We start from the raw sequence: 13,733 nt of genomic DNA, 5'->3' as shown, positions 1-13,733 counted from the left end.
GTTTGTTAATGCCCCCCCCCCCCTAGACCTATGTCCTCTCTCCTGGCCCCCCACCCCCCCTTATCCCCCACAGCTCTGCCAGGTTTCCCTCTCCCATATGCCGCTGGCTGCGGCGGGGGGAGGCCGCCAGGATGGAGAGCGGGGATGGGGGCCAGTAAATGGTCATTTACTCAACGGCTTACTGGCCCCCTCCTTCTCTAAATGAATAGTCAGTGATCGGTACAGATCTCTGACTCTGTCCATTCATAACTGAAACATAGCAAACTGTTTATTATGTTTCAGTTTGTGAATCAACGAGAAGCTCTGTACAGAGCTATTCCTGTCCATTCATTCTGTACAATTGAGGGCTGTGTCCTCAATCTCCTTTCTCTGTCTCAAAAGGTGAAACATCAGAGGTATGTTTAGACCCCTGATATCTCACCAAAGCTCTCCAACGGGGAAAAAAAAATTGTAAAAAAAATAAAATAATAAAAAATAAAACAATACCAAAAAAAAAAAAAACACTGGGCTGGATTCAGGTAGTTTTGCGCTTTTTTTACGGAGGCGCAGGGCAAATTTACTGCGCTGCCCTTGATTCACGGAGCAGTAGCTCCGTAATTTGCGTGAGCGCTCCGGAAAACTGCCCGGCGTAAGCGTGCGTAATTTAAATGATCCCATAGGGGGCGTGGATCATTTAAATTAGGCGTGTTCCCACGCCGAGCGTAGTGCGCATGCCCTGTCGGGAAACTTTCCCGACGTGCATTGCGGTAAAGGACGTAATTTGCTTCAAAGTGAACGTGAATGGCGTCCAGCGCCATTCACGATTCACTTACGCAAACAACGTAAATTTTTCGAAAACGCGACGCGGGAACGACGGGTATACGTAGCATTGGCTGCCCCTGCTAATAGCAGGGGCAGCCTTACGCAAAAAGCGACGTACGCAAACGACGTAAACTGCGTACGGTTGTGAATCGGCGTTAGTATGCAATTTGCATACTTTACGCTGACCACTACAGGAACGCCACCTAGCGGCCTGCGTAAGAATGCAGCCTAAGATATGACGGCATAAGAGCCTTATGCCAGGGATATCTTAGGCTGCAGTCGGCGTATTGAGGTTCCTGAATCAGGAGCATTCGATACGCCGGCGTAAGTAAGAAATTGCGCTGCGTAACTATGGTTACGCAGACGCAATTGCTTAATGAATCTACCCCACTGACACCAGGGTCATAAAGGTCGCACTTGCAACCGGGCCCTGGCGTTCCGCCACCGGGCTCAGAGGGAAAGGGCCCCAGCCGGGGGTCAGATGGGCCCTTCATGGTTTCTTGCACTTGGGCCCTGAAGGTTTTAGTTACCCCCTGGTTAAAAGAGAGGCAAAAAGGATAACAAAACTTTCAGAGAACTTTGCTGTGAGGTTTCCATATTCTGAGTGGGTGAAATACATATTTCTGCACGGACACCTTGGGAAATGTTGACTAGACCTTGTTATTTTGTGAACACGATTTTCATTTTAGTGTGGACACCTTTCTCTGTAGCCATCTATCTGGTCTTATCAGGACATAAATCAGCCAGTGTCAGTAAAGCTGTAGATGGTGTTTAGCTCAGATGCCGCAAGCTATCTGCACAGAATGACCGACTCCTTGCACAGCCTCATAGTACAAAATGTGTTCTTAACTCAGTTTACTGATCTTATAATGCCCCATGCTATTAGGATTCTAATGCAATTTCCATGCCGAATTAAAAAAATGGAAGACTTTTTTTTTTTTTTTTTATCTCCTATAAAGATAATAACCAATATTATACTGAAGACATTGCAAATATATTTAAATTTAACATTAAAACGAAACACAAATGAAATTAAAAAATAAAAATATTTATTAGGAAAAATATCAGTTATCATATGTATAACAGACATCAACGTAGAAAAAAAAGTTTTCCTAAAATTTTAAAATATTTTTTGCTTGACGTGTTTGATGACCTGCAAAAAACACTCTCCCTCGTTATCCACTGCTTATGTATTTTTAAGTACTGTACTTAGTCCTTTTTCTTCAGTGCTGCTCAGTCCAATATGATCACATGCAAGTCCTTATATTTCTAATGTTATACTGTCCTTACTCTAACTCTGCAGTGGTGACCATTCCCAAAATTCACATACAAGTCCTTCTGTAGTAAGCACCATGCAGTCCTTAATCCACCTCCTCAATGGTAGGTCCGGGGTTGCAGCCCTGTCTGGCCTGAGTACTGCAGCTGGCTCCTGGCATCCCACCACCTGCTGCCCCTTGGTACAATCTGGAGATGATAGGGTTACATGCCCTCTCCAGCTCCTTCTGCTGGTGGATGTACTCCTCTTTCTCAGCCAGCTGGTTCTTGTCCAGCCATGACAGGACCTCATTACACTTCTCCACAATGGCCTTCTTATCTGATGCACTCATTTCTCCTTGATATTCTCATCCTCCACTGTGCTCTTCAGATTGAAGACATAGGACTCCAGAGAGTTCTTAGCAGCAACCCTCTCCCTCTGGACATCATCGTCTCCCTTGTACCTTTCTGCCTCCTGCACCATCTTCTCTATTTCCTCTTTGCTCAGTCTGCCCTTGTCATTGGTGATGGTGATTTTGTTCTGCTTTCCTGAGCTTTTGTCCACAGCAGACACATTGAGGATTCCGTTGGCATCAATGTCAAAGGTGACTTCAATTTGTGGCACTCCACGTGGAGCTGGAGGAATGCCAGTCAGTTCAAACTTGCCCAGGAGGTTGTTGTCCTTTGTCATTGCTCTCTCACCCTCGAGGACCTGGATGAGGACACCTGGCTGGTTGTCAGAGTAGGTGCTGAAGATCTGTGTCTGCTTGGTGGGGATGGTGGTGTTGCGTTTGATGAGTACAGTCATCACTCCTCCGGCTGTTTCTAGACCAAGAGAGAGCGGGGCCACATCCAGCAGGAGCAGATCCTGGACCTTCTCAGACTTGTCACCCGTCAGGATGGCAGCTTGTACAGCAGCTCCATAGGCGACAGCTTCATCAGGGTTGATGCTCTTGTTTAGCTCCTTCCCATTGAAGAAGTCTTGAAGGAGTTTCTGCACCTTGGGAATACGTGTAGAGCCTCCGACTAGAACAATGTCATGAATCTGAGACTTGTCCAGCTTGGAATCTCTCAGGGCCTTCTCAACGGGGTCAAGGGTTCCCCTGAAGAGGTCTGAACAGAGTTCCTCAAAGCGAGCCCTGGTGATGGAAGTGTAGAAGTCAATGCCCTCATACAGAGAGTCAATCTCAATGCTGGCCTGGGTGCTGGAGGACAGGGTGCGCTTGGCTCTCTCACAAGCTGTTCTGAGCCTCCTCAGAGCTCTCTTATTCTGGCTGATGTCCTTCTTGTGCTTGCGCTTGAATTCTTCCACAAAGTGGTTCACCATTCGGTTGTCAAAGTCTTCTCCGCCCAGATGGGTGTCGCCTGCTGTAGCCTTCACCTCAAAGACCCCGTCATCAATAGTGAGGATGGAGACGTCAAATGTGCCACCTCCCAGGTCAAAGATCAGGACGTTGTGTTCACCTCGGCTTCCTTTATCCAAGCCATAAGCGATGGCAGCAGCTGTGGGCTCATTAATGATTCTCAGAACATTTAAACCAGTGATGACCCCGGCATCTTTAGTGGCTTGGCGCTGGGAGTCGTTGAAATAGGCTGGCACAGTGATCACAGCGTTTCTCACAGGGTGACCCAGGTACGCCTCAGCTGTTTCTTTCATCTTCAACAAGACCATGGAGGAAATTTCCTCAGGTGCGAAGGTCTTCTCTTCTCCTTTATATTCCACCATCATCTTGGGCTTCCCACAGTCACTCACCACCTGGAATGGCCAGTGCTTCATATCAGACTGCACCACGGGGTCATCAAACTTCCTGCCAATCAGTCTCTTGGCATCAAAGACCGTGTTCTGCGGGTTCATGGCCACCTGGTTCTTGGCTGCATCTCCGATCAGTCTCTCTGTGTCGGTGAAGGCCACATAGCTTGGGGTGGTGCGGTTGCCCTGGTCATTGGCGATGATCTCCACCTTGCCATGCTGGAAGACGCCAACGCAGGAATAGGTTGTGCCCAGATCAATGCCAATTGCAATGTCTTTAGGAGACATCATGCTGGTGGATGGGTAGATCTCTATGAATGTCTTCTCTGGGGTCAGTAGATGAAGCGGGTTCTCCTTTGCTGTGTAGAACATACGTCTTCTCTGTGCTGTATCAGGAACGCGGTGTGTTCTCCTCTATGAGCTGAGCTCTGTCTTCTCTCTGGGAGTTTTACTATCTGGCTCAGCTCTATTTATACTCGCTGGCTCAGCTGGGAGAAACTTCCTGACCAATCACGCACAGTCCTTAGGAAGCAGCTTGAACTTTCCAGAGACTTCCTGAAAGCATCAGCCAATCAGCACTGACCTGAGACAACGTCATGGACTTTAGATGATTCCGGAAGGTACAGGAAGGTTTGGGGCAGATCTCTGCTGTCTGGGCAGAGTTAACCCTTTCATGACTTGCAGCTCCCCGGGGGTTGGGATTAACCCTTTCCATTTATAACCGCTGCCTGGTGGCCGAATACAATTAACCATTTCTTGGCTAATTGCTCCCTGGTGGCCAGATAACATTAACACTTACATGTCCAGCAGCTCCATAAAGCATAATGCAGTTAACCTTTTCATGCCTGGTGGTTATCTAGTGGCTAGACAGGATTAATACTCTCACGACTAACAGCTCTCCATTGGCTGCATATGATTAACCCTTTGTGACCTGCATCTCCTTAGTGGCTGAACACGGGTTCACCAATTTATGGCAAATGTCTCCCCAGCGGCTGGATAGGATTAACCCTTCCATGACTGTCTACTCCCTGGAGAGGCTGAATACCATTAACCCTTTCATGACTGATGTCCTCGAGGTGGTTTGGATTTTATTAACCCTTTCACGACTATCAGCTTCCTAATGGCTGTGCGTGATTAACCCTTTCATTCCCTATGGGTCTGTGTTGGCTGGATAGGACTTACCTATTTATATGGAGATGTTTCCTTAGTGGCTGGGTATTATTAACCCTATAATCAGGGCTGGACTGGGACAGAAATTTGGCCCTGGACTTCATCCAGACCGGCCCACTTTAATTTTAAGTGTCACCCTTGCATCAGAGCCCCCCTTGTATCAGAGTATCCCCCATCAGAGTCTCCCCCATCAGAGTTTTTCTTGCATCAGAGTGTCCCCCATCAGAGTCCCCCTTGCACCAGATTGTCCCCCCTTGCATCAGAGATCCCCCTTGCATTAGTGTTCCCCTTCAGTGTCCCCCCTTGCATCAGAGAGTCCCCCCTTACATCAGAGTGCCCCCCTTGCATCAGAGTGTCCCCCCCTTGCATCAGAGTGTCCCCCCTTGCACCAGAGAGCCCCCTTTGCATCAGAGTGTCCCCCCTTACATCAGAGTGTTCCCCCTTGCATCAGAGTGCCCCCTTGCATCAGAGTGTTCCCCCTTGTACCAGTGTCCCCCCTTGTACCAGAGAGCCCCCTTTGCATTAGAGTGTCTCCCCTTACATCAGCGTGTCCCCCATTGCATCAGAGAGCCCCCCTTGCATCAGAGTGTCCCCCATTGCACCAGGGTGTCCCCCTTTAAAGTGTCCCCCATTATAGCAAAAAGTAAACAATATTGCATTTTTTTCAAAATTGTCGCTCTATTTTTGTTTATAGCGCAAAAAATTGTTTGGGAGCCACGTCGCACGACCGCGCAATTGTCTGTTAAAGCGACGCCGTGCCGAATTGTAAAAACCCCTTGGGTCATTTAGCAGCATATTGGTCCGGTCCTTAAGTGGTTAAAGCACAAATCCTGGATATGAAATTCAGCATCTACTAGGTGCTATGATTTCCCTTTGGGGTGCAGGAGGATCCAAACATGTTGTTTGCAGGCAGCACTGTGTGCTTAGGAAGGTGGGAGAGACGCCTTAGTAGTGGAAGGGTTAATATTGGGACTCCGTATTCTCCAGGAAGGAAGAATTCACACAAGCAGGCACCAGGGAGCTGTTGTTAGTCATTAAAGGGTTAATCATTTCCCTCTTGTAGTGATCCCAGTGATTGGGCTTAGCATATCCAATTACCAGTGAGCTTCCAGACCTGAAATGGTTAAATCCCCACATACACCGGGAAAGTACAGCATAGGAAAGGGTTAAATATACAGATATGGGGGGGGGGGGGGGCATGCGTTACTTTGCATCAATAACATTGATATGTAATCCATTCCATCCATATATACACATGCACACTGCTGGGGGACACAGTGTTCTTCCATGCTGAGCTCTGTACATGATCATTTATTTATTTTCACAGTTATATAGAAAGAAGGACACAGCTGTGCTCTTCCATGAAACACCGGCATTCTGGAACCTTCGTGATACCACCCGGCATTCTGGAACCTTCCTGATACCACCCGGCATTCTGGAACCTTCGTGATACCACCCGGCATTCTGGAACCTTCCTGATACCACCCGGCATTCTGGAACCTTCGTGATACCACCCGGCATTCTGGAACCTTCGTGATACCACCCGGCATTCTGGAACCTTCCTGATACCACCCGGCATTCTGGAACCTTCGTAATACCACCCGGCATTCTGGAACCTTCCTGATACCACCCGGCATTCTGGAACCTTCGTCATACCACCCGGCATTCTGGAACCTTCGTGATACCACCCGGCATTCTGGAACCTTCGTGATACCACCCGGCATTCTGAGGTCACCTAACCCAACTCTAATTGCTGAAAGCCGAAGGAGTCCCCGAATATTCTTGTAGCTTCCTGAATCATCTGAGGATGACGTCGTCTCAGGTCAGTGCTGATTGGCTGATGCATCCAGGAAGTCTCTGGAAGGTTCCAGCTGGTTCCCTGAGAGACAACAAAGCTTGTGCCTAGACTGTGCGTGATTGGTCAGGAAGTTTCTCCCAGCTGAGCCAGCGAGTATAAATAGAGCTGAGCCGCACAGAGAGAGGCAGATAGTAAAACTCCCAGAGAGAAGACAGAGCTCAGCTCATAGAGGAGAACACACCGCGTTCCTGATACAGCACAGAGAAGACGTATCTTCTACACGGCAAAGGAGAACCCGCTTCATCTACTGACCCCAGAGAAGACACTCTATAGAGATCTACCCATCCACCAGCAAGATGTCTCCTAAAGACATTGCAATTGGCATTGATCTGGGCACAACCTATTCCTGCGTTGGCGTCTTCCAGCATGGCAAGGTGGAGATCATCGCCAATGACCAGGGTGACCGCACCACCCCGAGCTATGTGGCCTTCACCGACACAGAGAGACTGATCGGAGATGCAGCCAAGAACCAGGTGGCCATGAACCCGCAGAACACGGTCTTTGATGCCAAGAGACTGATTGGCAGGAAGTTTGATGACCCCGTGGTGCAGTCTGATATGAAGCACTGGCCATTCCAGGTGGTGAGTGACTGTGGGAAGCCCAAGATGATGGTGGAATATAAAGGAGAAGAGAAGACCTTCGCACCTGAGGAAATTTCCTCCATGGTCTTGTTGAAGATGAAAGAAACAGCTGAGGCGTACCTGGGTCACCCTGTGAGAAACGCTGTGATCACTGTGCCAGCCTATTTCAACGACTCCCAGCGCCAAGCCACTAAAGATGCCGGGGTCATCGCTGGTTTAAATGTTCTGAGAATCATTAATGAGCCCACAGCTGCTGCCATCGCTTATGGCTTGGATAAAGGAAGCCGAGGTGAACACAACGTCCTGATCTTTGACCTGGGAGGTGGCACATTTGACGTCTCCATCCTCACTATTGATGACGGGGTCTTTGAGGTGAAAGCTACAGCAGGCGACACCCATCTGGGTGGAGAAGACTTTGACAACCGAATGGTGAACCACTTTGTGGAAGAATTCAAGCGCAAGCACAAGAAGGACATCAGCCAGAATAAGAGAGCTCTGAGGAGGCTCAGAACAGCTTGTGAGAGAGCCAAGCGCACCCTGTCCTCCAGCACCCAGGCCAGCATTGAGATTGACTCTCTGTATGAGGGCATTGACTTCTACACTTCCATCACCAGGGCTCGCTTTGAGGAACTCTGTTCAGACCTCTTCAGGGGAACCCTTGACCCCGTTGAGAAGGCCCTGAGAGATTCCAAGCTGGACAAGTCTCAGATTCATGACATTGTTCTAGTCGGAGGCTCTACACGTATTCCCAAGGTGCAGAAACTCCTTCAAGACTTCTTCAATGGGAAGGAGCTAAACAAGAGCATCAACCCTGATGAAGCTGTCGCCTATGGAGCTGCTGTACAAGCTGCCATCCTGACGGGTGACAAGTCTGAGAAGGTCCAGGATCTGCTCCTGCTGGATGTGGCCCCGCTCTCTCTTGGTCTAGAAACAGCCGGAGGGGTGATGACTGTACTCATCAAACGCAACACCACCATCCCCACCAAGCAGACACAGATCTTCAGCACCTACTCTGACAAGCAGCCAGGTGTCCTCATCCAGGTCCTCGAGGGTGAGAGAGCAATGACAAAGGACAACAACCTCCTGGGCAAGTTTGAACTGACTGGCATTCCTCCAGCTCCACGTGGAGTGCCACAAATTGAAGTCACCTTTGACATTGATGCCAACGGAATCCTCAATGTGTCTGCTGTGGACAAAAGCTCAGGAAAGCAGAACAAAATCACCATCACCAATGACAAGGGCAGACTGAGCAAAGAGGAAATAGAGAAGATGGTGCAGGAGGCAGAAAGGTACAAGGGAGACGATGATGTCCAGAGGGAGAGGGTTGCTGCTAAGAACTCTCTGGAGTCCTATGTCTTCAATCTGAAGAGCACAGTGGAGGATGAGAATATCAAGGAGAAAATGAGTGCATCAGATAAGAAGGCCATTGTGGAGAAGTGTAATGAGGTCCTGTCATGGCTGGACAAGAACCAGCTGGCTGAGAAAGAGGAGTACATCCACCAGCAGAAGGAGCTGGAGAGGGCATGTAACCCTATCATCTCCAGATTGTACCAAGGGGCAGCAGGTGGTGGGATGCCAGGAGCCAGCTGCAGTACTCAGGCCAGACAGGGCTGCAACCCCGGACCTACCATTGAGGAGGTGGATTAAGGACTGCATGGTGCTTACTCCAGAAGGACTTGTATGTGAATTTCGGGAATAGTCACCATTGCAGAGTTAGATTATGGACAGTATAACATTGGAAATATAAGGACTTGCATGTCATTAATTGGACTGAGCAGCACTGAAGAAAATGACTAAATACAGTACTTAAAAAGACATAAGCAGTGGATAACGAGGGAGAGTGTTTTTTGCAGGTCATCAAACACGTCAAGCAGACTACATTTTAAAATTTTAGGAAAACGTTTTTTTTTCTACGTTGATGTCTGTTATACATATGGTAACTGATATTTTTATTTTTATTTTTGTGATGTGAACAATCCAAAAAATTGCTCTGTAGATACTGTATATTTATAATTGCAAGAAATGATTTTTACATTTTGTTGTACATAGTATTTTTTATTTCAATAAACATTTTTGTCTTTATAAATAATGTGCCTCTGCAATGTGGTTTAATTTTTAATATCAGACAAATCTGTAATCCTGGGTAATGGAATGCAGACACTGTGTACATGGGCGTCCGCTCCATAGGGCAAGCGGGGGCAATTGCCCCCCCTTGGAAAATCGAGAAGGTGTTGAAAAGTCTCGTGGTCGCGGGCTGTCTGAGCAGTCCCGGGCCGGATGTCACACAGGCCCAGCGAGCAGAGTGAAGCCGCTTCCCCCTCCAGTGTTTATGTGTACACAGGGGGAGGGAACCTGCTACCTGTGCCGCATTGATGGCTGATCTGGGGTACTGAATGGGATGGGGGTCCGTCTGTGCTGAAGGGGGGGGTTTGTGCTGAATGGGGGGTCCATCTGTGCTGAATGGGGGGTCTGTACTGAATGGGGGGTGTGTGCTGAAGGGGGGGTCTATCTGTACTAAAAGGGGGGGTCTGGGCTTAAAGGGGATCAATCTGTGCTGAAGGGGGGGTCTGTGCTGAATGGAGGGGTCTGTGCTGAAGAGGGGTCCATCTGTGCTGAATTGAGGGGTCTGTGCAGAATGGGGGGATTTGTGCTGAAGGGGGGTCCATCTGTGCTGAAGGGGGGTCTGTACATTCTCTAGGCTATATTTATATGGGCATGGAGTGAAGATGAATTATCTCAAGAGCTATTTCACACTGCCAGCTGGCCGCGTTATCGGTAAAAAGAGGCGCTTTACCATCGTTTTAGCTGTGCTATTCGGCCGCTAGTGGGGTGCTTTTAACCCCCACTATCGTTTGAAGAAAGGGTTAAATGAAACTGTGTATCGCCGCTGCCGAACCGCCCCCCACCCCTTGAAAAAATTTCAGGGGACGCCCATGACTGTGTACTTATTTGTTGTATAGTATATCTAAAGCCAACATTTTTTTTAACTTATGGATAGAATGTGTAATGCCGCGTACACACGATCGGGTTTCTCAGCGGTAAAAACACAGCCGAGAAACGCAACGGGAAAACCAAGGATTGGCTTGGTTCCTTTTCCCCGTGTACACACGGCCGGTTTTCCCGACAGGTTTTCTCTTGGTTGAGAAAACTGGCCATGTGTATCCTCCACCGCAGTGTTTCCCTATGGGAAAACTGCAGAGGAAGAAAACGCTGCGATTCGCGACGAGAAAAATTAAAACAAGTTCTAAATTTTCCCGTTGTGATTCTCAGTGGTTTTCTCATCGGCTGTTTTTTTCATCCAAGAGAAAATATGACAGTTTTCCCGACGAGAAAATTGATCGTGTGTACGCGGCATAGGGCCTTGTACACACGATCAGTCCAAACCGATGAAAGCGGACTGAAGTTCAGTTTCATCGGTCCAAACCGACCGTGTGTGGGCCCCATCGGTCTGTTGTCCTTCGGTCCAAAAAAAGAGAACTTGCTTTAAAATTGAACCGATGGACGCCTGACCGATAGCTCAAAACCGATGGTTAGTACGCAAAAGCATCGGTTCCAAACCTGCGCATGCTCAGAATCAAGTCGACGCATGCTTGGAAGCATTGAACTTCGTTTTTCTCTGCACGTCGTCGTGTTTTACGTCACCGCGTTGGACTCGATCGGTTTTTGAACTGATGGTGTGTAGGCACATCAGACAGCTTCATCGGTTAACCGATGAAACGGACCTTCAGTGCGTTTTCATCAGTTTTGACTGATCGTGTGTACAGGGCCTAAGGGATAGAACCACTCAGGTTTCTTTTTTCTCTCTGGTGAGATTCCATCTTTCTATTAGTCTTGGTGTCCACAAGGGATGCACCGATACCAGGCATTTGAGCGAGTGTTGGTACTCGCCCAAATGCTCCCGATACCGAAACTGATACTTTGTGGTGCGATTTGCGTCAATACAAAAAAAATGTCCGCAAATCACATGCAGTTTGAATAGGAATGTGATGCGATTCCTGTCCAAATTGCATGCGATTTCCCCCACTGCTCCTATGTGTGTGTATAGAAGCGCCATCTAGTGGGCAGTTTAGAACTCACAAAATTCAGCAGAGGGAGCGCTGTTCCAGCAAGTAGGTAGAGACAGATTAGGGGCCAGATTCAGGTAGGAGATACGACGGCGTATCTCCAGATACGCCGTCGTATCTCTGAGTGTGTGGCGTCGTATCTTGGCGCCTGATTCAAAGAATCAGATATGCCAGAATTTATCTAAGATACGACCAGCGTAAGTCTCCTATGCCGTCGTATCTTAACTGCATATTTACGCTGACCGCTAGGGGCGTGTATGCTGATTTACGCCTAGAATATGTAAATCAGCTAGATACGCCTATTCACGAACGTACGCCAGGCCGTCGCAGTACAGATACGAAGTTTACGTTAGGCTTTTTCCGGCGTAAAGTTACTCCTGCTATATGAGGCGCAGCCGATGTTAAGTATGGACGTCGGGCCAGCGTCAAATTTTCCGTCGATTACGTCGTTTGCGTAAGTCGTTCGCGAATAGGGCTGGGCGTAATTTACGTTCACGTCGAAAGCATTGGCTTTTTGCGGGTTCATTTGGAGCATGCGCACTGGGATACTTTCACGGACGGCATATGCGGCGTTCGTAAAAAGCGTCATTTACGCGGGGTCACGATGATTTTGCATAAAACACGCCCACATCTTACAGATTTGAATTAGGCAGGCTTACGCCGGCCAATTTACGCAACGCCGCTGCAACTTACGGAGCAAGTGCTTTGTGAATAATGCACTTGCCTGTCAAAGTTGCGGAGGCGTAGCGTAAATAGGATACGCTGCGCCCGCACAGAGTTACGCGCTCCCTACCTGAATCTGGCCCTTGAAGTTTAACCACTTCCCGACCGCCTCATGTACATTTACGTCGGCAGAATGACACGGACAGGCACATCAACGTACCTGTACGTGCCTGCCTAGACGTGGGTGGGGGGTCCGATCGGGACCCCCCTGCTACATGCGGCGGTCGGATCCCCTCGGGGAGCGATCCGGGACGACGGCGCGGCTATTCGTTTATAGCCGCTTCATCGCGATCGCTCCCCGGAGCTGAAGAACGGGGAGAGCCGTATGTAAACACGGCTTCCCCGTGCTTCACTGTGGCGGCGTATCGATCGAGTGATCCCTTTTATAGGGATACTCGATCGATGACATCAGACCTACAGCCACACCCCCCTACAGTTGTAAACACACACTAGGTGATCCCTAACTCCTACAGCGCCCCCTGTGGTTAACTCCCAAACTGCAACTGTCATTTTCACAATAAACAATGCAATTTAAATGCATTTTTTGCTGTGAAAATGACAATGGTCCCAAAAATGTGTCAAAATTGTCCGAAGTGTCCGCCATAATGTCGCAGTCATGAAAAAAATCGCTGATCGCCGCCATTAGTAGTAAAAAAAAATTAATTAATAAAAATGCAATAAAACTATCCCCTATTTTGTAAACGCTATACATTTTGCGCAAACCAATCAATAAACGGTTATTGCGATTTTTTTTAACCAAAAATAGGTAGAAGAATACGTATCGGCCTAAACTGAGGAAAAAAAATGTTTTAGATATGTTTTTGGGGGATATTTATTATAGCAAAAAGTAAAAAAATATTGCATTTTTTTCAAAATTGTGGCTCTATTTTTGTTTAATAGCGCAAAAAATAAAAACCGCAGAGGTGATCAAATACCACCAAAAGAAAGCTATATGTGTGTGGGGAAAAAAGGACGCCAATTTTGTTTGGGAGCCACGTCGCACGACCGCGCAATTGTCTGTTAAAGCGACGCAGTGCCGAATTGTAAAAACCCCTTGGGTCATTTAGCTGCCTAAAGGTCCGGTCCTTAAGTGGTTAAAGAAGCAATCATTTATTGGAAAACTGGAGCTCCTGGGAGTGGATGGTGAGCCCAATGGATGCCGAATTGATGGTTGTCCCATCCGACTCTTTACAGTGCGATTTGTGACAATTTTTTCTTGTGTTGACGCAAATCACACCGTAAAGTATCGGTACTCGGCGAAAGTATCAGCACTCGTACTCGCTGATAAAAAAAATAATAAAAAAAAAACGGTATGGGTGCAACCCTAGTGTCCACTGTCTTTGAGACATAAAGTGATGGGAAATCAAAAATAAAAACGGTTGTGCACTGAACAGGAACCTTCCAAAGAGATATACAGATAGTATATTTATGTAGTTTATTAGTGTAGTGCTGCACTCTTGAGGGTCGCAAGATAAATGAATACCCCTCTGGTTACCCAGACCCTGTTGCCTTGTACACACGAGCGGAATTTC

At 47.9% G+C, this 13,733-nt stretch overlaps 1 protein-coding gene and 1 pseudogene across 1 annotated transcript; one reads left to right on the top strand and one right to left on the bottom strand.

Moving 5' to 3' along the window:
- Window positions 1–1,828: 1,828 nt before the first annotated feature.
- Window positions 1,829–4,192, bottom strand: LOC120928799 (annotated as a pseudogene).
- A 2,907-nt stretch (window positions 4,193–7,099) lies between these two features.
- On the top strand, window positions 7,100–9,443 carry LOC120928798 (heat shock 70 kDa protein-like). The gene has a single exon (XM_040339807.1). It carries the CDS (start codon window positions 7,130–7,132, stop codon window positions 9,059–9,061), a length of 1,932 nt encoding a protein of 643 aa, XP_040195741.1. The 5' UTR covers window positions 7,100–7,129; the 3' UTR covers window positions 9,062–9,443.
- Window positions 9,444–13,733: the final 4,290 nt, after the last annotated feature.

The sequence above is a fragment of the Rana temporaria genome, chromosome 2 (genome assembly GCF_905171775.1).
Source record: "Rana temporaria chromosome 2, aRanTem1.1, whole genome shotgun sequence".
In the NCBI taxonomy this organism is placed as follows: domain Eukaryota; kingdom Metazoa; phylum Chordata; class Amphibia; order Anura; family Ranidae; genus Rana; species Rana temporaria.
Note: the sequence above shows the minus strand (reverse complement) of the source record. Positions and strands in the feature narration are given on the sequence as shown.

Bases quoted from the DNA above. Each gene is read 5' to 3' on its own strand.
- LOC120928798 (XM_040339807.1), top strand. From the start codon at position 7,130: ATGTCTCCTAAAGACATTGCAATTGGCATTGATCTGGGCACAACCTAT.